At 43.5% G+C, this 26,654-nt stretch overlaps 1 protein-coding gene across 2 annotated transcripts; it reads right to left on the reverse strand.

Annotated features, from left to right (window-relative positions):
• Positions 1 to 2,432: 2,432 nt before the first annotated feature.
• On the reverse strand, positions 2,433 to 9,292 carry LOC132818005 (ovarian cancer G-protein coupled receptor 1). 2 transcript variants are annotated; one of them, XM_060828588.1, is made up of 2 exons: positions 8,930 to 9,292; positions 2,433 to 4,141 (listed from the first exon to the last, which is right to left on the reverse strand). In XM_060828588.1, exon 2 carries the CDS (start codon positions 4,029 to 4,031, stop codon positions 3,051 to 3,053), a length of 981 nt encoding a protein of 326 aa, XP_060684571.1. In that variant the 5' UTR covers positions 4,032 to 4,141; positions 8,930 to 9,292; the 3' UTR covers positions 2,433 to 3,050. The 2 variants fall into 2 exon arrangements, with proteins under 2 accessions (XP_060684571.1, XP_060684572.1); XM_060828589.1 differs by lacking the exon at positions 8,930 to 9,292 and adding an exon at positions 8,668 to 8,817.
• Between the last annotated feature and the right edge of the window lie 17,362 nt (positions 9,293 to 26,654).

Genomic DNA, 26,654 nt, shown 5'->3' on the forward strand with positions numbered 1-26,654 from the left:
AAAAATACAAATTTGTCCTTTCAGGAAAGAAATAGAAAATACTGAATGCAAGGTGGCTTAATTTACAAGTTCAAGAGTTCACCAAGAAGGTGACAAGCATTATTCACCATTCCCTCTTGTTCAGTAATGAAAAATAAAAACAGTAATCTATTCAACCTGTTAAGCCTGCTCCACCATGCAAACAGTCATATCCATTAATTCATTGGATAATCTATTGGTAAGATGTAGGTTTGCTCGCTGAGCTGAGAGGTTCATTTCCAGACATTTCGTTACCTTACTAGGTAACAGTCTCAGTGGACCTCATGCGAAGCAATGCTGAAAATTCCTGCTTTCTATATATATGTTTGGGTTATATGTTATAGCCCACAAACCCACCAACACACTAAAACAGCAGCTAATGAACTTGAAAGACCCTATACAGACAATGAGCAAAATTAAAGTCATTTACAAAATACCATGCAAGGACTGTAACAAACACTATAGTCATAGAGATGTACAGCATGGAAACAGACCCTTCGGTCCAACCCGTCCATGCCGACCAGATATCCCAACCCAATCTAGTCCCACCTGCCAGCACCCGGCCCATATCCCTCCAAACCCTTCCTATTCATATACCCATCCAAATGTCTTTTAAATGTTGCAATTGTACCAGCCTCCACCACTTCATCTGGCAGCTCATTCCATACACGTACCACCCTCTGCGTGAAACAGTTGCCCCTAAGGTCTCTTTTATATCATTCCCCTCCACCCTAAACCTATGCTCTCTAGTTCTGGATTCCCCAACCCCAGGAAAAAGACTTTGTCTATTTATCCTATCCATGCCCCTCATAATTTTGTAAACCTCTATAAGGTGACCCCTCAGCCTCCGGCGCTCCAAGGAAACAGCCTCAGCCTGTTCAGCCTCTCCCTGTAGCTCAGATCCTCCAACCCTGACAACCTTGTAAATCTTTTCTGAATCCTTTCAAGTTTCACAACATCTTTTCAATAGGAAGGAGACCAGAATTGCACGCAATATTCTAACAGTGGCCTAACCAATGTCCTGTACAGCCGCAACATGACCTCCCAACTCCTGTACTCAATACTCTGACCAATAAAGGAAAGCATACCAAACGCCTTCTTCACTATCCTAACTACCTGCGACTCCACTTTCAAGGAGCTATGAACCTGCACTCCAAAGTCTCTTTGTTCAACAATACTCCCTAGGGCCTTACCATTAAGTGTATAAGTCCTGCTAAGATTTGCTTTCCCAAAATGCAGTACCTCGCATTTATCTGAATTAAACTCCATCTGCCACTTCTCAGCCCATTGGCACATCTGGTCGAGATCCTGTTGTAACCTAAGCTAACCCTCTTTGCTATCCACTACACCTCCAATTTTGGTGTCATCTGCAAACTTATTAACTGTACCTCTTATGCTTGCATTCAAATCATTTATGTAAATGACAATAAGTAGAGGGCCCAGCACCGATCCTTGTGGCACTTCACTGGTCACAGGCCTCCAGTCTGGAAAACAACCTTCCACCACCACTCTCTGTCTTCTACCTTTGAGCCAGTTCTGTATCCAAATGGCTAGTTCTCCCTGTATTCCATGAAATCTAACCTTGCTAATCAGTCTCCCATGGGGAACCTTGTCAAATGCCTTACTGAAGTCCATATAGATCACATCTACTACTCTGCCCTCATTAATCTTCTTTGTTACTTCTTCAAAAAACTCAATCAAGTTTGTGAGACATGATTTCCCACACACAAAGCCATGTTGACTATCCCTAATCAGTTCTTGCCTTTCCAAATACATGTACATCCTGTCCCTCAGGATTCCCTCCAACAACTGTCCCACCACTGAGGTCAGGTTCACCAGTCTATAGTTCCCTGGCTTGTCTTTACCACCCTTCTTAAAAGTGGCACCACATTTGCCACCCTCCAGTTTTCTGGCACCTCACCTGTGACTATTGATGTACAAATATCTCAGCAAGAGGTCCAGCAATCACTTCTCTAACTTCCCACAGAGTTCTCAGGTATACCTGATCAGGTCCTACATTGAACAATCAAGCAGAAAACTAGCCATCAGGATACATGAACACCAGATAGCCACAAAAATACATGATCCTTTCTCACTAGTATCCTCACATACGGATGGGGAAGGACACCACTTCAACTAGGACAGCACATCCATCCTAGGACAAGCCAAACAAAGACACGCATGAGAATTCCTAGAAGCATAGCATTCCAACCGGAACTCTATCAACAAATAAATCGAGTTAGACCCCAACTACCACCCCCTGAGAAAAGGAACAGGAAGTGGCTTCACCACAGGAAATAACATCACCAACCCAAAGAAACTAAATGTATAAATAGAAAGCAGGAATTTTCAGCATTGCTTTGCATGAGGCCCACTGAAGTTGTTACCTAGTAAGGTAACAAAATGTCTAGAAATGAACCTTTCAGCTCAGCGAGCAAACCTACATCCAAAACCTCAACCCGAGCTAAACTCTTCTCAAAGCCCATTGGTAAGAGCCATGAAAACACCCATTCACGTGTAACATTACAAATAAGAATTTCAGATTTTTGTAGCGATTTGGATGAAATAAAAACACAAAGTGCAGGAGAAACTCAGCAGGACTGACAGCATCTGTGGAGAGAGAAACATAATTAATATTTTGAGTCTGATATGACTTATTTGGGGTTCTCCAAGCACTACCACTCTCTCCATGGATGGGGCAAGACCTGCTGGCTTGCTCCAGCATTTTCTGTTTACATTTCATTTTTATTTATTGTATTTCAAATTGCCAGCGTGGCAATGCTTTGCCATTTGGGTGAAAATGGGCTCTGAACATATTAAAAGACAGCTCCTTGTATTGGGTTACCGCAACAGGGAAGATATTTTCTCTCCACGTGGCCAGCAGAAATAATGAAGTGTTACAAACACCTCAATCACATTAACCATAATGTACAATGATAGAATGAATATATATCACAGTTTATGTGAGCTGTACTCATAACTGAACTCCCAAAACCCATTACCCATTAAATACAGCCCCGCTTTCCACATCTTTATTGTGTTAATTCAGTTTTATTCATAACTGTCGATTTGATTGGAGCTGCTGGAGTCACAATTACTTCATTCGTTCTGCAAGGAAGTAGCTTGATAACAGGATCGAGGAACCTTGCTAACCAGCCTTGTGAACTTGGAGATACGAAACAGTACAAGATGGGATCTGCCACACAATTAAAGCTCATCAGCAGGAGGCCGATATGGTAAACCTCAAAAATGCTGTCAGCAAAGGAACAGTCATACTCAAATATGGTTCGAACCATCAGGAAAATGTGATAAGGGGCAAAGCAAACCAGAAAAATGATGATTGTCCCAGATACCAATTTTTTTATTCGTAATTTTCGCTCTTCTTGAACACCACGCACTTTGTGGACAACCCTCAACAGTTTATAGTAAGAGTAGATTAATAAAATCAAAGGGAGACCAAAGCCAATGGAGAGTTTGTAAATATTTAAATATTTGTCCTTTAGGCGCAAAGGATAATGTTCGAAACACAGGGTGTCATTCCCCTCATCTTTACTGAGAACCTTGGAGCCCATGTAAATGGTGCAGATGGCTATCTCCTTGAGCCAGATGAGAATACTGATGAGCAAAGCTGCCTTCCTGCTGTGTATGAATTTAAATTTCAAAGGGTAAGCCACAACAAGGTAGCGGTTAATGGCAATGAAGCAGAGGAAGCCAATACTGATGTAAATATTCTGGTAGAGGAGCAGACCGCTGAAGATGCAAAGTTCCCGAGAATATTGCCAGTCATCGTGCTGTAGCATGTACTGAATCCACAAAGGTAAGGAAAGGAGGTACAAAAGGTCTGAGATGGTCAGATTACAGAGATAGATTCCCAGCTCATTCTTCTTCTTGATCTGTAGGTAGCTGTGATACAGGGACAGGAGGTTAATCGGGAGTCCAATGATGAAGACCCCAATGTAGACGGCGGGAAACAGGATCTGGTGGATACTGTGCTCAACAGTACAGTTGTTCATCGTTCAACACAATGCTGTCCAATAAATGTTTTTTTGCGAGGTCCTGAGTTTGTGATTTCAAACCTCAATGCTAGTTTTATTTTTAATTCCTCTTCACCGAAGATAGTCACCTTTGGAACAAAAGCAGAGCATTTATGAAGTAATATAGTAATACAATCTGAAGCAGAAAAGGAGGCTATTTAACCCCATTCACCAGCGTAGTTCTCTATGCAGTTTATCTCATTCGCCTGCACTTTTCCCAATGGTTTGCAGTTTTTAAAAATAATAATGTGATTTCTTTATTTTTGTTCTCAAATGTCTGCATGACTTCATAGGCTTTGTGCTAAACATTCTCAGAAACTCTTCAGTTAAATGATTATTTTCAATATCCATTTTTGTATATGGCATTTATTACTCAGTATATTGCCCAACCATCTTATTGACATATTGCAATTAATTCATTGTAGGTACACCCACTATTTGGTGAGGAAAGAGTTCTGGGAATTTAGCTAGAATTATAAAAGAATGATAATATATTTCCAAGTCAAGATGGTGAGTGACTTGGAAGGAACCCACAGGTGGTATTGTTCTCATGAAACTGCTGACCTTGTTTCTCTAGATGTCGTAGGATTTGTGGATTTGGGAGATTCTACGACAGGAAACTTGTCAAGTTTCTGCAGTGACCCTGTGAGTGATACACACTGATACCGTGATGGGCTCAGGGATCACTGCTACTTAACCTCATAAGGCCATAAGATATAGGAGCATCAGATCTGTTCTACCATTTGATTATAGCTGATTAGTTTTACAAGTAAAAAATGAGGTCTGCAGATGCTGGAGATCACAGCTGCAAATGTGTTGCTGGTCAAAGCACAGCAGGCCAGGCAGCATCTCAGGAATAGAGAATTCGACGTTTCGAGCATAAGCCCTTCATCAGGAATAAGAGAGAGAGAGCCAAGCAGGCTAAGATAAAAGGTAGGGAGGAGGGACTAGGGACTTTCCCGCCGCACCAACCTGTACCCTTCCACTGACACCCTCCTTCGACTGACTGAACTGGTCCTCACCCTGAATAACTTCTCTTTTCAATCCTCCCACTTCCTCCAAACTAAAGGAGTTGCCAGGGGCACCCGCATGGGCCCCAGCTATGCCTGCCTCTTCGTAGGATATGTGGAACAGTCCATCTTCCGCAACTACACTGGCACCATCCCCCACCTTTTCCTCCGCTACATCGATGACTGTATCGGCGCTGCCTCGTGCTCCCACGAGGAGGTTGAACAGTTCATCAACTTTACTAACACCTTCCATCCCGACCTGAAATTCACCTGGACTGTCTCAGACTCCTCCCTCCCCTTCCTAGACCTTTCCATTTCTATCTCGGGCGACCGACTCAACACAGACATCTATTATAAACCGACTGACTCCCACAGCTACCTGGACTACACCTCCTCCTACCCTGCCCCCTGTAAAAACGCCATCCCATATTCCCAATTCCTTCGTCTCCGCTGCATCTGCTCCCAGGAGGACCAATTCCAACACCGCACAGCCCAGATGGCCTCCTTCTTCAAGGACCGCAGATTCCCCCCAGACGTGATCGACGATGCCCTCCACCGCATCTCCTCCACTTCCCGCTCCTCCACCCTTGAGCCCCGCTCCTCCAACCGCCACCAAGACAGAACCCCACTGGTTCTCACCTACCACCCCACCAACCTCCGCATACAACGTATCATCCGCCGCCATTTCCGCCACCTCCAAAGGGACCCCACCACCAAGGATATATTTCCCTCCCCTCCCCTATCAGCGTTCCGCAAGGACCACTCCCTTCGTGACTCCCTCGTCAGATCCACACCCCCCACCAACCCAACCTCCACCCCCGGCACCTTCCCCTGCAACCGCAGGAAATGTAAAACTTGCGCCCACACCTCCACACTCACTTCCCTCCAAGGCCCCAAGGGATCCTTCCATATCCGCCACAAGTTCACCTGTACCTCCACACACATCATCTATTGCATCCGCTGCACCCGATGTGGCCTCCTCTATATTGGTGAGACAGGCCGCTTACTTGCGGAACGCTTCAGAGAACACCTCCGGGCCACCCGAACCAACCAACCCAATCACCCCGTGGCTCAACACTTTAACTCTCCCTCCCACTCCACCGAGGACATGCAGGTCCTTGGACTCCTCCACCGGCAGAACACAACAACACGACGGCTGGAGGAGGAGCGCCTCATCTTCCGCCTGGGAACCCTCCAACCACAAGGTATGAATTCAGATTTCTCCAGTTTCCTCATTTCCCCTCCCCCCACCTTGTCTCAGTCAGTTCCCTCAACTCAGCACCGCCCTCCTAACCTGCAATCCTCTTCCTGACCTCTCCGCCCCCACCCCACTCCGGCCTATCACCCTCACCTTGACCTCCTTCCACCTATCCCACCTCCATCGCCCCTCCCCCTAGTCCCTCCTCCCTACCTTTTATCTTAGCCTGCTTGGCTCTCTCTCTCTTATTCCTGATGAAGGGCTTATGCTCGAAACGTCGAATTCTCTATTCCTGAGATGCTGCCTAACCTGCTGTGCTTTGACCAGCAACACATTTGCAGATTAGTTTTACAACCCCATTGTCTTGCCTTTTTCCTCTAATCCTCGATCCCTTTATGATTTAATAATTTATCTGCGTCTTAAACACACTCAGCAACTTGGCTCCCACTGCCTTCTGTGACAATGAGTTCCACAGATTCACCACCCTCTAGCTGAATAATTCCTCCTCATCTCAGTTCTAAAGGGTTGTCCCTTTACTCTAAGGCTGTGCCCTCAGGCTCTAATCTCTCCTAATGGAAATCATCATTTCCATGTCAGATCTCTCAGTATTCTCTAAGTTTCAGTGAGACCCTCCCTCATCCTTAAAAATCCCATCATGTACATACCTAGAGTCTTCAACTACTTCTCATAAGCTAAGTCCTTCATTCTCAGGATCATTCTTGTAAACCTCTTCTGGAAGCCATCCAAAGCTAGTACTTCCTTACTGAGCTGCGAGGCCCAAAACTGCTCACAATATTCCAAAAGTGGTCCGACCAGAACCTTATACAGCCCTATACATCTCTGGTCTACTACTCTAGCCCTCTTAAAATGAATGCTAACAATGCATTTGCTTTCCTAACTGCCAACTGAACTTGCATTTTAACCTGAAGAGAATTCTGAACTGGGATTTCTAAGACACTTTTGTGTTTCAGATTTCCAAAGCATTCCCCCATTTGGAAAATAGTCTATGCCTCCATTCTTCCTATCAAAATGCATAATCTCATTGTATTTCATCTGCCATCTTTGTCCATTTTCCAAGTCCTTCTGTAGCCCTCTGCTTCCTCAACAGTACCAGTCCCCCTACCTATCATTGTGTCAGCTGAAAACTTAGCAACAACATCCTTAATTCCTTTGTCCAGATTGTGAATATATGACATGAATAGCTGTGGTCCCAAAACTGACCCCAACAGAACTGCATTGATCACCAGATGCCATCCTGAAAAAGACCTCTTTTTTCCCCACTCTCTGCTTTCTGCCAGTTAGCCAATCCTCTATCCATGACAGTACCTTGCCCCAAAAAACATGGGCTCATCTTACTTTGCAGCCTCCTTCCTGTGCAGCATCTTGGAAAAATTCTTCTTGAAATCCAAATAGATCACTGACTCACCTTTGACAAAGTGGTGCTGATGGTCCCAAGTCCTCCACAATCTCATCCTTAATAACGGACTCATAAAATGTTACCAACAACTGGGGTCAGGCAAACAGACCTACTGTTTTCCATCTTCTGCCTCCCTCCCTTCTTATGCAGTGGTGTTACATTCACCATTTTTCAGACTTCAGGGATCCTCCCTGACCCCAGTGATACCATGTCTTACAGAATAGGCTACTTTGGCCTGATTGGTGCCCAAAGTCTGGAGTAAAAAATGAGGTCTGCAATGCTGGAGATCACAGCTGAAAATGTGTTGCTGGTTAAAGCACAGCAGGTTAGGCAGCATCTCAGGAATAGGGAATTTGACGTTTCGAGCATAAGCCCTTCATCAGGAATCCATCAGGAATGAGAGAGAGTAGCCAAGCAGGCTAAGATAAAAGGTAGGGAGGAGGGACTAGGGGGAGTGGGGATGGAGGTGGGATAGGTGGAAGGAGGTCAAGGTGAGGGTGATAGGCCGGAGTGGGGTGGGGGCGGAGAGGTCAGTAAGGAGATTGCAGGTTAGGAGGGCGGTGCTGAGTTGAGGGAACCGACTGAGGCAAGGTGGGGGCTTATGCTCGAAACGTCGAATTCCCTATTCCTGAGATGCTGCCTAACCTGCTGTGCTTTAACCAGCAACACATTTTCAGCCCAAAGTCTGGAGTTGAACATCCGTGTCCTTGTTGCTCTTGACCTCCCTGACTGCACTGACCCACCCTTTATCTGTATACTGTACACCTCCTTCAGCCATTTCCCCAACAGCTCCATTTCAACTTCCAATCCATGTCCCAAATCTCTTCCCGGTCTCTCTATACGCTCTCTCAGGCTCTCCCTGTAACTCACTCCCTGACTCAATAGAAACACTCTGAACCTCTGCCTCTGATCCTCAGGCGCACTCACACCAGCATTGCGAGCCCTGCTTTCACCTGGCAAACCCCACAATCTCTGAGTTCCTTCTCAAACCTTTATGTCTGGCTCCATTGTCAGAAATGGAGAGTGAAATCCGGCAAAATGTAAACCAGGAATATCCAATCCCAGCAGGTCCATTTCCCGCGGATTGCTGAGAGTAACAGAGACACTTTCACAGTTTAACAACTTCTAAACAAAAACCGTCATCAAATCATTCAGCTCTGATTTTCCCGCTAACTTCTCTTCCTCTTTGTGCCCTACACTTCATTCTCTCCCCTGGGTTCTGCGGGTAGTTAGAAGCCAATGGAAGTGTTACCTGTGAGTCAGTCCCTGTTGTCTATTCCTGACAGACAGTCGGAGCCTTTCCGGAATTTCCTTCTTGGGTGAATTGATCGATGTGAAGTTTGGCGACTCTTTCCACGTTACAGTTAGACGCCTCTATCCCCCTCGATTTGCACGGTCTGGCATTCACAACAAGTGGTTAAGGGTCAAGGAGCGATCAGGACTCACACCGATCTCTATCATCACCGCCTTCTCACAGAGACTGAGCACCATCTACATCCACACACACCCCCTGGGCTGTTTCTGCACCATTTATGGTCTGAAGGTGAGTTTGAGTAGCCGTCAGAGAGAGAGAGAGAGCTCCCTACATCACAGCGCCGTGCCCTTTAGTGCAGGAATCTCCGAGACTTGGAGGCTGTAACCGAGACAAGTACAAACAAATGACCAAGTTTTCCGAGAAATTTGATTCCTTTTCCGCCCCCTCTTTGCTAACATCACATCCCGACTGATCAAGACCAGGCTTGTCATCTTCAGCTCAGGAGACTGTCAAACTATAGAATCTTACACTTTTTCAGTTGACCCGAGTAAAGAATATCAGTGCCGGTGAACAGGACAATGAGAAATGTTAATGTTGGTGGAACAGATTTGGAGAAGGACCTCTGGCTCCCGCCATCTCCCGGATAATGTTACTTTCTGGCAATGCAAATGAAGAGTTTTGATTTAATTGAAGCAATTTCTTATTTCATAATTTGATCTTTTAAATGCTTCTTTCTTTTAAGTTCAAACTCTCACCCCTCTCCCTTCCCAATCTCACCCCTCTCCCATTCCACATCAGGCAGGTACCTTCTTATTGTTTGTCCCCTTACTCCACTTTCGATAACACTGAAAATGAACTGCTTCAGCTTACAGCCCACATAATTAAGAGCCTTTCCAGCCTACCTTCAACACTGAATCTCCACACCTGTCAGAACCGACAAACCATCAGACCTTTCTTTATCCATACCTCCCCAGCTGCTTGTCAAAAAAATGTAACTTGCCCCGATACACAGGTCCTTTTTCCAACCTCCTGTGCCTTCCCACTTGCTTTTATTGATTTCCCATCCGTTCGGTGGTGTATGGGAACATTTCAGGATGGTGAATATATCTCAGGATGGGTGGAGATTTCATAATGCTGGGTAGTTCTCAGGCTAAAATTATATGACTGTACAAGAGCTAGTTTTCAAGTCATTGAAATATAAATAGGGACATTCTGGAGTTGCTCTGGCAAATTACTTTCAGATGTTGGTCATCATTTAATTACAACGATTTGGAAAAGCTGGAAGATTTTGAGCTATTTGGGCATTATCTACATTGAAAGGATTTCTTTTAAAAGTGATTTTTTTTGGATATGAAGCCAACAACTTAATGTGTAGTGAGCCCACAGGGCATACCATCCACAAATACAGTGAGCTGCAGAGAGCTCCCATCAGACTCTGAAGACAATGCATAAAACACTGCAATCAACATCCCTCTGGTTGGGACAAATGTCTCGATTGTCTTTGATTTTCTACCAGAGATTCAGCAATGAATCTGTTCTGTTTAATGCAATCAGATTTGTTGATGACTGTGAGGTAAATGGTCCACAATAATTGGTCAAACAAAAGGCTGTAGGACAGAAGATGAATCCTCTGCTGTAGATTCATGGGTCTGTGTTTCTGGAGAGACTCATATAGGATGCAAAATAACATATGACTATTTAAAGACTTCACGGGCAAAAATGAAAGATTGGACAGATATTGCTGAAACCAGAACAGGCGATGGAGTGTTGATATTGTTGCCATTACAAGGGGATCCTGCAGGATTCAATGGTCCATACAAGATGATTAAGTTTGTTGAATGGTTTAGTCGAATTCACAGGAAGAAAAGTCACATTCACGTGTTGAAACCATTGCAGTGGAATAGATAAAAATGAGCAAATATATCAGCTATTTAAAGAATAGGGCAAGAAGATAGCGACAGTAAGGCTGAGATGGAAAGAGTTATAGACTATTCAACATTTGCACCTGCAACCTTTAGCAAATACTGAAGTAATGGGACTGATACAAATAGTCTTTTCTCACTGAAAGGAAGGTCAATGGGAGAATCTCGTAGAATGCTAGGACTCAGGAATTTAAGGAAATATATGACTAAAAAGCAGGATGTACAATTTTATTAAGAATGATGTAGATTTTAATTTCTTTGTGCATGGGTTATGGGTATCACTGGGTAAAAAGTGAGGTCTGCAGATGCTGGAGATCACAATTGAAAATGTGTTGCTGGTTAAAGCACAGCAGGTTAGGCAGCATCCAAGGAATAGGATGCTGCCTAACCTGCTGTGCTTTAACCAGCAACACATTTTCAACTCACTTATGGGTATCACTGGCTAGCCTACCATTTATTGCCCACCTGTAATTGCCTAGAGAACAGTTCACAGTCAACCAAGTTGCTGTGGGTATTGAGTAAAAAATGAGGTCTGCAGATGCTGGAGATCACAGCTGCAAATGTGTTGCTGGTCAAAGCACAGCAGGTTAGGCAGCATCTCAGGAATAGAGAATTCGACGTTTCGAGCATAAGCATTCCTGATGAAGGGCTTATGCTCGAAACGTCGAATTCTCTATTCCTGAGATGCTGCCTAACCTGCTGTGCTTTGACCAGCAACACATTTGCAGCTGTGGGTATTGAGCATATATAGATCAGATTGGCAAATTATGGTTGATTTACTTCACTAAAGGACATCAGTGAACCAGGTTGACTTTAATGGCAATCAACGGTGGTTACATGGTGGTTACATGGTTACATGTATTGATGTTGTCACTTTGGTTTTTTTTTCCAAGAGAATTCATAAAGGCAGAGGAGACAAAATGTCTGTTTTAGCAATGACAAGGAAATGGATAGTTATCCCAGTTCAGGTTTTTTTCTAGTTTGGTTTAGTTGTAACAGTGAGAAGCTGCTGGTTTAGCTATAGCAGAGAAGCTGCTGCAATGTAAAAAAAGGTTCCAGGCACCAGCAGATGGTCCCTGACTGATGTTTCTTTCTGAGATCTCTCCTGCCTGTCAGAATTTGTGTTCGAATTTAACTTTTGCTAGGGAGTGTGTTTATGGGACGTTATCAGATTTGGAACAGTTCCTTAGTTAAGTTGCTGTGTCAGGTCGGTGAAGTTTTCTAATAGTTAAATTATTCTAAAGACCATTTTCTTTTGACCATGTTTCATCTGTAGTGTTCTAATAAATTCTGTTTTGCTTAAAGCCAAATGGTTTGACCAGCTGCATCGCACCTGGAATATCCACCTCACATTTGCATTAAAAATAAAAATTAGTTGCGGTCTAGGCTACCTTCTTAAAATATCTTGAGGGGGTCTGGTCTGGTCCATAACAGATTGGGGGCTCTTGTCAGGATTGATTTAATAATTCCAATTTGGGACCAGGGTGTTGGACTCAAAGGCGCCGAGTAATAAGTGTTAGTGTCTTTTGTTCCGGGTGTTGAGTTCAGTTGATTTTAACATTGCTTGTTATAGTAATGGCTCTTTCAGTTGCTATAAGTTTTCTGACGGTGGAAGAAATGACTTAAGGATTTTTATGTAAGGTGCAAAACGGTTGGAATTGGCAGATAAGCTGGAGTTGGAATTGCTTTCATCTGGGGAAAAGGAGAGATAATTATAGCAAAAACTAACATTTAAATTTGCTGGAAATGCCATCAGAATCTTTGAACAAAGAACAAAGAAAAATTACAGCCCAGGAACAGGCCCTTCGGCCCTCCAAGCCTGAGCCAATCCTAATTCACTGTCTAAACCTATTGCCCAATTCCTAAGCATCTGTATCCCTCTGCTCCCCACCTACTCATGCATCTGTCCAGATGCATCTTAAATGAATCTACCGTGCCTGCCTCTACCATCTCTGCTGGCAACGCGTTCCAGGCATCTACCACCCTCTATGTAAATTACTTGCCATGTATATCGCCCTTAAACTTTTCACCTCTCATCTTGAGCGTGTGATGAATCCCTCACCCTGGAGAAAGCTTATCTCTGTCTACCATGTCTATAGCCTTCATGATTTTGTAGACCTCAGTCAGGTCCTCCCCTCGATCTCCTTTTTCCTAATGAAATAATCCTAATCTACTCAATCTCTCTTCATAGCTAGCACCGTCCATACCAGGCAACATCCTCGTAAATCTTCTCTGCACCCTCTCCAAAGCATCAACATCCTTTTGGTAATGTGACGACCAGAACCGTATACTATATTCGAAATGTAGCCGAACCAATGTCTTGTACAATTTTAACATGACCTGCCAGCTCTAATACACAATAACCCGTCTGATGAAGGCAAGCATACCATATGTCTTCTTGACCACTCTATCCATCTGTGCAGCCAACTTCAGGGTACAATGGACCTGCACTCCCAAATCCCTCTGCCCATCAACTTTTTCCAAGGCTCTTTTATTAACTGTATAGTTCTAGAATTAGACTTGCCTAAATGCATCACCTCACTCTTGCCTGGATTGAACTCCATCTGCCACTTCTCCGCCCAACTCTCCAGTCTATCTCTATTCTTCTGTATTCTTTAACAGTCCCCTATGCTTTCTGCTACTCCACTAATCTTCGTGTCATCTGCAAACCTACTGATTAGACTAATAATGCCCCCTTCCAGATCATTTATGTATATTACAAACAACAGCGGCCCCAGCACTGATCCCAGTGGAACACCACTGATCACCTTTCTCCATTTTGAGAAATTCCCTTCAACTACTACTGTCTGTCTCCTGTTGCTCAACCAGTTCTTTATCCACCTAGCGAGAACACCCTGCACACCATATGACTTCACTTTCTCCATTAGTCTACAATGGGGAACTTCATCAAATGCCTTTCTAAAGTCCATGTATGTGACATCTAAAGCCCTTCCTTCATCTATCAACTTGGTCACTTCCTCAAGGAGCTCTATCACTGATAAGCCCATTCTGTCCCAAACACAAATATATTTTATCTCTCAGTACCTTCTCCAGCAACTTTCCCACCACAGATGCCAGGCTCACTGGCCTGTAGTTACCTGGAATATCCCTCCTACCCTTCTTGTACAGGGGGACAACATAAGCAACCCTTCAGTCCTCCAGAACCTCACCTGTGTTTAAGGATACCACATCCTTAAGAAGGCTGAGATATACAAAAATATGTTAAAACACTGCCACATTTTGATGAGACAGATGTCGAAGCCTTCTTTATTTCATGTGAAAGATTGGCTAGGCAGATGGGGTAGTCAGAGATCTTGTGGGTAATGCTAGTTAAAAATAAGCTGGTAGGCAGAGCTAGTGAGGTATTTGCCACACTGTCAGATGAGGGGTCAAGAGATTATGCAAATGTCAAACAGGCTATTTTGAGTGCTTGTAAATCAGTACCAGAAGCATTTAGACAGCGGTTCAGAAACATAAAGAAGTAACTCGGCCAAAAGAATTGGACATAGTAATTTTGATAGATGGGTGCCTTAAAAATAGATAAGACATATGAGGCTGTAAGAGAGATTATTCTACTGGAGCAGTTTAAAAACTCACTTCCAGAGATGATAAGAATTCATGTGGATGAACAGAAAGTTCAGGAACTGACAAGAGTGGCAGAGATGGCAGATGAATATGCATTGGTGCATAAGACAAAATTTAGCTTCTGGCAAGAAATTCATCCTGTGAGGGATAGAAATTGGGAGAAGGGGAGATCCTTTACCATAGTTAAAAAAAAAGCCCAAGAGGGTGAAAGGGAGGTGAAAGGCTTCAGGTGTTTCCACTGTGGTAAGGTAGGACATGTAAAGTCCCAGTGCTGGTTGTTAAAGAAAGGCCCTGTGGGAAAAGATGTGGTAAATGAAGTGAAGCCAGTGGCATTAGTGGAAGTAGTAAAAGAAACTCCAAGAAAAGTTGAGAAGGTGCAAGAAAGCCCACAGCCTGGGCAGGGGCTGGGTATGGAGTTAGTGCCTGATCTCTATACAGACTTTGTCTCTGTGGATAAAGTTTACTCAGAAAGAACAGGGGGAGAAGGGAAAGAAATTATAATTTTGCGAGATACATGATCTAACCAGTCTCTAATAGAAAGAGCTGAATGTGTTTGTACTCTTTCTGACCTGTTGCCAGAGAGAGTGGTCATTTGTGGGATAGATGGACAGAAATTTAGTATTCCACTTTATAAGGTCAGGTTGGAGTGCCAAATCAAGACTGGGGAAGTAACAGTGGGAGTGATTGACAGAGTGTCAGATCCAGGAATATCCTTTGTTCTGGGAATGATTTGGCAGGATCCAAGATGGGAATGACACCCCTTTGTTGTGGAGAAGCCAAAGGAAGACCAGGGAATTGAGGAGTTAAAAGAAAAATGCCCTGGAATTTTTCCAGCCTATGTCATAACAAAAGCCCACTATCAAAAGTCATAGCATGAAGCAAATACTAAAGAGAAAGGTGAAGGAGTTGAGGTTCAGATAGCGGACACCCTGTTTGATGTAATGGTGCAGGAAAAACCTGAACAGGCAGAGGGTTAGACAGAAGTGTTTCGTCCTGAAAGGCTAGCAGACTTACAACAGAAGGATGAGACAATAAAAGATATAGAGTGTATGTTGATACATCTCAGAAAAGGAGTCAGAGAATATTCCTGAAGGTTATTATCATAAAGATAGAATCCTAAGATAAAAATGGAAACTATGGCAGGTTGGTGCAGAAGAGAAATGGACCGAAGTGCATCAGATTGTGTTGCCAGTAGTATACAGACAGGAAGTGTTATGGGTAGCACATGACTTACCAGTAGGAGATCACCTAGGTGTGAGGAAGATTCAGGCTAAGGTACAAAAGCATTTCTATTGGTCTAGAATGCACAAGAATGTGGTTAACTTTTGCCGTACATGTTATACATATCAAATGGTAAGTAAGCCACAGGCGGTAATAAAACCGGCACCTTTGTTGCCAATTCTCACATTTGAAAAATCTTTCATGTGGGTTATGATTGATTGTGTAGCTACCTCCTGAAAGCTACCTCACAAAGTCAGAACCAGTATTTGCTAACTATAATGGATGTGTGTACCAGATTTCCAGAGGCAATTCCATTAAGGAGTATTAAGACAAAAGGGTGCTAGAGAAGTTAATTGCTCTCTTCACATGATATGGGCTACCCAAAGAGATTCAGTCAGATCAAGAGTCTAGTTTTGCTGCTGGCTGTTTAAGGAAGTCATGGATAGCTTAGGCATACACCTCTTTAAATCCAGTGCGTGTCATCCTAAATCCCAGAGAGCTTTAGAAAGGTGGCATCAGACCCTGAAGACCAGGTTAAGAGTGTACTGTCAGGATTACCCAACTGATTGGGATAAAGGTATCCCATTTGTATTGTTTGCCTTTTGAAATGCCCCAAACAAATTACTCAGTTTTGAGTTAGTATTAGGAGATGAAGTGAGAGGGCCTTTGAAAGAGAAATTAACAGGCCCGAAGTCAGAGATCTCATACTTGGATTATGTATTGGAGGCGAGGGAGAGATTAAATCGAGTAGGTGAGTTAGCTAAACAGCACCTGAAGAGGGCACAGCATAGGATGAAGCAGCGGCAGATACAAAGTCTAAAATTCAGACGTTTACCTTTGGGGATGACCCGTATTGTTACCAGTGATAGGAGATTCCTCCAAAGGCAGGTTTAGTGGTCCCTATTAAATTGAGAAAAAGTTGAGTCAGGTAAACTATCTGGTAAAGATGCCAGATAGGAAAAAGCTGTTTCAGGTATGTCATGCGAATATGTTGAAAACTTATTGTAGTAGAGAGAGGGAACTGGAGAAACAGGTGTTAGTTACTGCCCTGCAGAGTGGGGAATGAAATCCAGATGTCATGGAATTTGGTGTGCCTCAAAATACGTAAACAACGAGGAAGTCCTTGAGGAGTGGGATAGTGAGTGAATTATTTGTCTCAGGAGCAAAGAATGCAGTGGAAAGGTTTGTTGCAGCAGTATGAGGACATATGCAGGAATAAGACGGGAAGGTCCAATGCTATTGTGCATGAGATAGAAGTAGGGAATGCCATGCTGATAAAACAATACCCCTAAAGGCTTAATCCTTTCAAAACCACATAGGTCCATAAGGAAGTGGGTGCAATGCTCAACGAAGATATAATTGAATCAAGTCAGAGTGAGTGGGAGTTCGCTGATCGTGTTAGTTCCCAAACCTGACAGGATTCAACAATTTGTGTGGACTATTGGAAGGTCAACGCCACAAAAAAAAGAATTAGACTCATATCCAATTCTGAAATTGGAGGACTGTATCGAGAATGTTGGACAAGCCAGTTACATCACCAAGGTGAAACTACTGCGTGGTTATTGACAGGTTCCTTTATCAGAGAAAATGAAAGAAATTCCTGCGTTGTAACCCAAAATGGACTGTATCAATCCAAAGTGATGACCTTTGGAATAAAGAGCGTACCAGCTACATTTCAAAGACTCAATAACAGAGTTGTGGCTGGGTTAAAAACTTTGCCATCTATATAGATAATGCAGTGATCTTTAATAAGTCATGGAAAGATTACGTGGTACAGTTGGCAGAGCTCTTGGAATGACTAAGAGAAGCAAAGCTGGTAATAAACTTAAAGAAAACAGAATTTGCAAAGGCAGAAGTGGTCATGGAAGGTTGACCCCAAGGAATGCAAAGACGAAGGCTATCAAGAAATTTCCAAGACCAACCTCGAAGAAAGAGGAGCTTTGATTTTTGGGACTAAGCAAATTCTCCTTGAAATTTTTTCCAAACTTCAGCAGCGTAGTGACCACCACTAACAGATTTATTGAAGAAAAGACAAAATTTCGGTGGACAATACAGTGCCAGGAAGCATTTGACAATTTAAAAGCAGTATGAACCACCACACCAGTTTTAGCGACACCAAATTTTTTTGAAACTCTTCAAAGTTGCAATCATCACTAGCAGCATAAAAGTTGGAGCTATATTATTGCAGCAAGTTAGAAATCACACAACATCAGGTTGTAGTTCAACAGATTTATTTGGAAGCATTAGCTCCTTCATCAGGTGACTGGGATAGGCCAAACAATGACGTGCATGGGAATTCCTAGAGGTCTGGCATTCAAACAGAACTCCATTAATAAACGTATAGATTTGGACCCCATTTACTAAACCTCTCAGAAACCGAAATAGAAATAATGTCACCCACCACGACAAGCCAAGGCGCATAAATAGCAAGCAGGTCAGAACACCAACATTTTACCCGAGGCTCACTAATGAAGTTAGCTAGCATGGTAACAAAATGTCTGGAAACAAACTCATAGCTCAGGGAGGAAAACAACAACCTGATCCCCAACCTGAGTTACATATCTTCTCCAAGATCCCAAATCTATACATTCTCATACTGCCCTCTTTACCTCCGAATATTTCACAACATGGCATTCTTGATAGTACTACAGCAATTGTATAATCTTTCTCGCAATATAAAAATCTTTATATTATTGTGATAAATTAACAAGCTGCAGCAAAACAATCTTCTATTTTAACGTATGAATTTCTTTCTGAATGGATTATAATAATTTTACAATGGTTTTTCTTTGTGGCTGTGACAGGTATCTAACTATTTCAGAGTTGGTAACAATTCCACAGTTTCCCTTCGTACTGTCAAGTATTTATGATGATTCATATTTATTTTCTTAGAACACTACTGCCCTATTGTTATGACACTGCGGTGAACGCTTCTGCTACTTAAATTAAACATCCAGAGAAGTTCACCTCGCCTCACCTCTTAAAGTGTAAGTGACAGAGAACTCCCACATTTCACAAAGAAAAAATATCAACTTATTCTTTAACTCTGAAAGTGAATATTAAACAACAACTATTTACAACTCTCAGCCTCATTTCTCTTAAATGCCTGTTATCTGCCTCCAACTCTTTAAAAATGTACGGTTCCAATCAAGCAGTTATTAAAATTACAATAACTGAATTTCAAAACCACACAGAGGCTGCCATCTGTATTTGACTCTCTCTGGCTGAAGATTTCCCTGGGTCACCTTTGGTTTTTTTGGTGCAAAGATGTTTCATATGAAAAAGATACCTTTGATAAAGAATGTTTTGATGGCAGTTACTCTGTCGATGGCAGTTGGTGTCTCTGTCTAACTTTCAAAATGCCGGCTTCTTTATATCCCCAACATTGGATTGTCTCATTGATTTGAGGTTGGCAAAAACAATAAGTTCAAACTTGATTAGGTTTTAGTATTCTGGGGTATAATTTAAGCTAGGAAAAAGTGGGGACTGCAGATGCTGGAGATCAGAGATGAAAAGGTGCTGGAAAAAGACAGCGCATCAGGCAGCATCCAAGAAGCAGGAGAGTCAATGTTTCAAGCATGAGCTCTTCATCAGGAATGGGGTGGGGGGGGAGGGGAGGTGGGGAGCAGGGGGCTGAGAGATAAATGGGAGGGTGGCCGGGGGAAAGGAAGCCAGGAATGCAATAGGTAGATGATGGTGGGAGGTGATGGTGATAGGTTGGATGGGAGGGTGGAGAACATAGATGGGAAGGGAGATGGACAGGTAGGACAGTTCAAGAGGGTGGTGCTGAGTTGGAGGGTTTGATCTGGGATATGGTGGGGGGAGGGGAGATGAGGAAACTGGTGAAATCGACAGTGACTCCATATGATTGGAGGGTCCCAAGTGGAAGACAAGAATTTGGTGGTGGAGGAGGTCAAAGACTTGCATGTCCTTGGCAGAGTGGGAGAGGAAGTTAAGATGTTCAGCCACGGGGCGGTGGGGTTGATTGATGCGTGTGTCCCAGTGATGTTCTCTGAAATATTCCACAGGTTGGTGTCCTGTCTCCCCAATGTGGAACAGAGCTTATCAACAACAATGGACACAGTAGATGACATGTGTGGGAGTACAAGTAAATCTCTGTCAGATGTGGAAGGATCCTTTGGAGCCTTGGACGGACTCTAGGGGGGAGATGTGAGCATAGGTTTTATACTTGTTGCAGTGGCAAGGGAAGGTGCCAGGAGTGGACGGTGGGTCAATGGGGTGTGTGGACCTAACAAAGGAGTCGCGGAGGGAATGGTCTCTGCGGAACATAGATAGGGATGGGGAGGGTGGGGTCTGTTTGTAGGTAGCAGAAATGGAGGAGGATGATGCATTGTATCCAGAGGTTGGTGGGGTAGAAGGTGAAGACCTTGGAGGACATCGTTATCCATCTGGGAGGGGAAATTGCAGTCCCTGAAGAAGGAGGCCGTCTAGGATGCTCTGTGGTGGAATTGGTCCTCCTGGGAGCAGAGGTGGCGGAGGCAGAGGAATTAGGAATAGGGGAAAGCATTTTTGCAGGAGGCAGGGTGGGAGGAGGTGTAGTCCAGATAGCTATGAGAGTCGTTGGGTTTGAAGTGTATGTCCATGTTGAGTCGGTCACTGGAAATGGAGACGGAGAGGTCCAGGAAGAGGAGGGAGGTGTCCGAGTTGTCCAGGTGAATTTGAGATCAGAGTGGAAGGTGTTTGTGACATTGATGAACTGTTCAAACACCTCGTGGGAGCACGTGGTGGCATCAGTACAGTCACTGATGTAGCAGACAAAAAGGTGGAGAGTGGTGCTGGTGTAGCTGCGGAAGATGGACTGTTCCACGTACCAATGAAGAAGTAGGTATGGCTGGGGCCTATGCGAATGCCCACGGCTACCTCTTTGGTCTGGAGAAAGTGGAAGGACTCAAGGGAGAAGTTGTTGAGGTCGAGGACCACTGACATACTCATTTGATTATCTGAATTGGTCCTCCAAAAACAGACCTCTAGGAATTCCCGCGTGTGTCTTTGTTTGCCTGTCCCAGGATGGATGCATTGTCCCAGTCGAACTGGGGTCCCTCTTCATCTGTGTGCATGGATACCAGTGATAGCTGGTATAAAAAGGCGATTACAACATTAGCATTCATTTCAAGAGGGCTAGACAACAAAAACAGTACGGTACTGCTGAGACTAGAAAACACTCTGGTCAGACCATATTTGGAATGTTCTGAGCAGTTTCAGGCCCTGTATCTAAGGAAGTATGTCCTCGCATAGAGTGGGCCCAGAGGAGGTTCCAGAGAATGATCCCAGGGATGAAAGGCTTGTCATATGAGGAGCAGTAGAGGACTCTGAGTCTGTACTTGATCTGATTTCAAAGGTTGAGGAGAATTCTGTTTGAAGCTTACAGAATACTGATAAGCCTGGAGAGAATGGAGGTGGAGAAGAGATTAGGATCAAGGGCACAGACTCAGAGTGAAGCATCAACTCTTTAGAAATGAGATGAGAAGGAACATCTACAGTCAGAGGATGGTGAATTAGGCCCATTTATATTGATCAGTGAGGCTCTGCCGGGGAAAGTCACGCTGATTTAAATCACTTAAAAATACAGCTTGACTAGGTAAGCTGAATATATATAAAAACATGTAACATATGACTCGATGATGAGAATTAACTTGATTACTTCGATGGGCAATGAGATTAACACATGGGCCAGAGGGTGTTGGTGCTGCTCCCAATGCAAACTGCAAGGAGTGAATGGTGCACTCACTCAGCAAGTCCAGATAGAATAGGAGATTACTTAAAAGGCTTCCCATTAATCTACCACCTGATCATGTTCAGAGTCTTCCCTCTTTCAGTTAAACATAGTCACATATATTGTCACCCCTTCTGGGTTGGGAAGGAAATGTGAGATGTACCACTATCTCTTATCTTCAAACAAAATGTGTTTCTTCATTAAACAGATCACTTCCTCTGCTCTGTTATCTCCCACAAAGAAGGAACAAACTTTCCTGCAAGGCAGGAAATTGTTGCAAGCTTCTCACTGACTGTTCTAACATAGCTGGGCTGCATAAACTGCTGAGATTAAAATGTTAACACCCAGTTTAGCAATACTCGCACCCTGTTCCTGCCTGGAGTTGTTGTGAATTCAAAGACCTGCTAGAGGCTGGACAATGCCAATGCCCAGACTCTAATGAAGCTCATTGAGCTCTGATGTGTGGGACTCAGGGGATGGTGAGGGGTGCTGGATGCTTTGGTGGATGCCTGGTTGTTTTGCATGAACCTTGTGGTCTGATGAACATTCCTCGGCACTTGACACTTAGTGCAGAGCGTCATCCCAGAGCATATCCCTCACACTTACAGGGTTCCCAGTAGAAAGTCTGATCTTGTACAAGAAAACTCATTGGTTACAATTCAACATCTAGAAGAGTCCATCGACACACAGACACTGAGCACACATTGATGACATTAATGGCTAAGACTCCTATCCTCAAGATACAATTTAGAAGGATGAAGGAATAATCTCCACTTGCCAAATGGCTGCAGCACACCCAACGCTCAAGGGTTTAACTCCTTCTGGGATACTTAATCCACCACCATCAGCATTCCTTCCTTTCAACACCAGCACGTGGTAGCAATTGCTGTATACTAAATGCAGCCAATAATTCATCAAGTCTCCTCAGACAGCAATTTCAGCATCTGAACACACTACTACCAAGAAACACAAACATAGCAGATATTTGGGATGACCACCAGCTCAAGGCTCGCCTCCAGTCACAGATCTGTCTGACTTGGAACAAGATCACAGTCGCAGCAATGCCATGACAATCAAACTACGGAACAATCTTTGTTGCAGCAATGTGATTTATTTATATATTAGTATAATTTATTTTTAAGTTTGGATTTTGGTTAGAACCTGAATGGATTATTCAAAGCTGAGGAAATCTAATCTCAAGCGTAAAAAAAATCAAAGGAAAAAGGCTATCAAATCCTCAAGACCCTAAATTTAAAGAAATAGGTTAGCATCATAAGACATATATAATAATAACATCTGCTGGCATCAAAACACTATAGGAACAGGAAATTCAACGTTTCAGGCATAGGCCCTTCATCCTGATGTCGAATTTCCTGTTCCTTGGATGCTGCCTGACCTGCTGCACTTTTCCAGCAACACTGCTGGATCTCCAGCATCTGCTGTCCTCACTTTCTCATCAAAATACTATAATCCATTTACAATAATAATCAAAAAGGCAACATACCACCGAGTCCAGGGTAATTAAAGGTAAATCACAAATGCTGGAAAACCATCACATGAATGAATGGAAAGATGTTCAGAGATTTTATATATACATAATCTGGACAATTACATGAACTAAATTGCACTTCCTGAAAGATTAACAACTACGGTGAGATTTGATAATGGATTTTAGGGTTTTGAGAGAAATTGATAGGTTAGAGCGAGAGATTTCCAATGTGTGGAGAAACTAATCACAGCATCAGAGCATTACTACAGTGCAGCAGAAGGGCATTTGGCTAATCTTGCCTGTATTAGCCCTGTTATCTCGTACCAATCTCCTCCCTTTACCCCCATGGCCCTGCAGACCATTACTTAGCATATACTCACAGAATCACAGCAAAATCATTCAGGACAGAAGTTCACAGACATTTCTTCACAAATAAAGTTTAAATTTTTAGTCAACTGTATGAATGGATACACAGCCAATGTCAATAATGTTTGCATACAGGAAATTATTATCTCAATGATTCGTGGAATAAAACCTGAAGGGAATTCTGCAACTGTGACATTGTCAATCAAACCTCCGCACTCCGTCCATATATCAATTCAAATATCAAAATTGCCAATTGCTTCTCTGTTGTATCATTATCCACAATAAAGAAATAATCCCTTGGCTTCTTTAGTAAACTCAAAACAATCTGTTTATTATGAACAAAACTTATTCTTAAAACAATTGACAAATACTGGTTAACACCTGAGCTATAATCATGAATTCACACTATATGTATAGAATTGTATAAGGATATTTATGTTAAAAAATCTCTGTCGAAGTAATGATTTTAATGAAAAAAGATAGGTTAAAAAAAGAAACAAGAGATAAAATGCAATGACTTCTCACATCCCCCAGATAGTGTTTGTGTCAATGAGAATGAATAACTGACAGATATAGATCAATGTTTGACATCAATTCTCAACTAAGTTTGTTTTGAGACTCAGCATTTGATACCACCCAACCCTTCAGAATGTACCAGACAGGCAGAAATGTTACTGTTAGAAGCAGGTTTTCAGGAGACAAACATATAGCCTCTTTGGGTCTTTTTTACACTGAAACCTAGGTCTGTAAAAAGGATTCTGAGACCAAAAGTTGTTGCACAAAGGATAGCATCAAGGTTTCCTTTTCCTTCCAAAATCAGGACGTTTTGGTAACAAAGGTTATAAAGAACTTTACATGGCTGTTTCTCCAATGTCACATGACTCTCAGTCACATCCCATAAACCATTAAACTGTTAGATTCATTTCCAAGAAATCAGATAGAAAAACACTTACCAATTCAGGTCCTCATCAGTCAATGTCTTGCAACTTTTTCTAGGTTGTCCTTCAATATTAAAATGTGTTCATCCTTGGGAAATGAAATGCCATTTCAAACTGTGTTTCGTTATGAGGTAGTCATGAAAGCATATACAAAATAAGAAAAAAAAATTGAACAAACATTTTCAGTCATTCATTCATTATATAAATCTATATATAACGAATGGGTTGCTCACTTGGTTGGTGGGTTTGTTTCAACACCACACTAGTTAGCAGCATCAGGGAGTAACATCATCAGTGAGCATCTGGTGACACGTTGGTGTTCTGTACTGCTTGCTATGTGTCTCGGTCTGTTGTGGTGAGTGATATCCTTTCCAGTTCTGTTTCTGAGAGGTTGGCAAATGGGTTCCAAATCAATATATTTGTTAATGGACTTCCAGTTTGAATGCCAGGCCTCTAGGAATTCCTGCACGTGACTTTGTTTAGCTTGTTCCAGGATGGATGCAATTTCCTAGCCAAACTGGTGTCCCTCTTTGTCTGTGTGCATGGATACCAGCGGTAGTTGGTCATGTCTTTTGGTGACTAGTTGGTGCTCATGTTTCTTGATGGCTAGTTTCCTGCCCATCTGTCCAATGTAATGTTTGCAGTCCTTGCAGGGAACATAATATGTAAAATACCTTGCAAGGACTGCAACAAACATTGCATTGGACAAGCCAGCAGGGAGCTAGCCACCAGGATATATGAGCTGCCAACTGAACCTACATGTTAACCTGAAGAGAATTCTGAATTTGGACATTTGCACTTCAGATTTCTAAAGCCTTTCCCCATTTAGAAAGTAGTCTACACCTCAAATGTTTCTATATTGTATTCCATCTGCCCACTCTGCTAGCCTATCTAAGTCCTTCTGCAGCCTCTCAGCTTCCTCAGCACTGCCTGTCCCTCCATCGCAAACATAGCAACAATGTCCTCAATTCCTGTGTCAGGATTGTTAATGTGTAACATGAGTAATTGTGGTCCCCGCAATCACCCCTGCACTGTCACTGGTTGCCATCCAGAAAGTTGGTTGCCAACCCCAACCATTAAACCAATGGACACAGCGGGGGTGGACGTGGCACACTGACCTCTACATCACTAAAGCCAGGCACCAACTAACGCCCCCATGACCATGGCCTCACACCCCCCATCACCAAACCATCATCTCCCACACCACGCACAACCTCATCACCTCAGGGGATCTCCCACCCATAGCTTTCAACCTCATAGTCCAGAAATCCCACACTGCCCAGTTCTACCTCCTTCCCAAGATCCACACACCTGACTACTCCGGCCAACCCATCGTATCAGTCTGCTCCTGCCCCACTGAACTCATCTCCACCCACCTTGATACTGTCCTATCCCCCCGGTCCAGGAACTCCTCACATACATTCAGGACACCACCCACACCCTCCACCTCCTCCAAGACTTCTGTTTCCCTGGCCCCCAATGCCTTACCTTCTCCATGGACATCCAGTCCCTTTACACCTCTATCCATCATGTCCAGGGCCTCCACCCCTCCATTTCTCCCTCTCCCGACATCTCCACCAGTACCTTTCCTCTGACACTCTTATTTGTTTGGCTGAATTGGTCCTCACCCTCAACAATTTCTCCTTTGAATCCTCCTACTTCCTCCAGACGCACCAACACATCTCACCCTGATCTTAATATCACCTGAACCATCTCTGACACCTCCCTCCCCTTCCTGGACCTCTCCATCTACATCAACGGTGACCAACTCAACATTGATATTTTCCACAAACCCATCTACTCCCACAGCTACCTGGATTACACCTCTTCCCACTCTGCCTCCTGCAAAAATGCCATCCCGTATTCCTAATTCCTCCGCCTTCGCCGCATCTGCTCCCGGGAGGACCAATTCCACCACACACCAGATGGCCTCCTCCTTTAAAGGTCACAATTTCCTCTCCCACATGGTTGAAGATGCCCTCCAGTGCATCTCATCCATGTCTCAGATTTCCCCAGGTCCTCACCTTCCATCCCACCAACCTCCGTACAAATCGCATCATCCTCCGCCACTTCCACCATCTACAAAAGGACCACACCACCAGAGATATATTTCCCTCCCCATCCCTATTGGCTTTCCGTAAAGATTATTCCCTCCTTGACTACCTGGTCAGATCCACACCCCCTAACAACCCACCCTCCCCTCCTGGCACCTTCTCCTGCCATCACTGGAATTGCAAAACCTGCGCCCACACCACCTCCCTCACCTCTGCCCAAGGCCCCAAAGGAGTCTTCCAGATCCATCAAAGTTTCACCTGCACTTCCACACATCATTTATTGTATCTGTTGCTCCCAATGTGGCTTCCTCTATATTGGGGAGACTGGATGCTTACTCGCAGAGCACTTTAGGGAACATCTCCGGGACACCCGCACCAACCAATCTCACCACGCCATGGCCGACCATTTCAAC

This window comes from Hemiscyllium ocellatum, chromosome 8 (genome assembly GCF_020745735.1).
Source record: "Hemiscyllium ocellatum isolate sHemOce1 chromosome 8, sHemOce1.pat.X.cur, whole genome shotgun sequence".
Lineage (NCBI taxonomy): Eukaryota > Metazoa > Chordata > Chondrichthyes > Orectolobiformes > Hemiscylliidae > Hemiscyllium > Hemiscyllium ocellatum.

What these genes read in the sequence shown, in the direction of transcription:
- LOC132818005 (XM_060828588.1), bottom strand. Translation starts at nt 4,031, where the DNA reads ATGAACAACTGTACTGTTGAGCACAGTATCCACCAGATCCTGTTTCCC.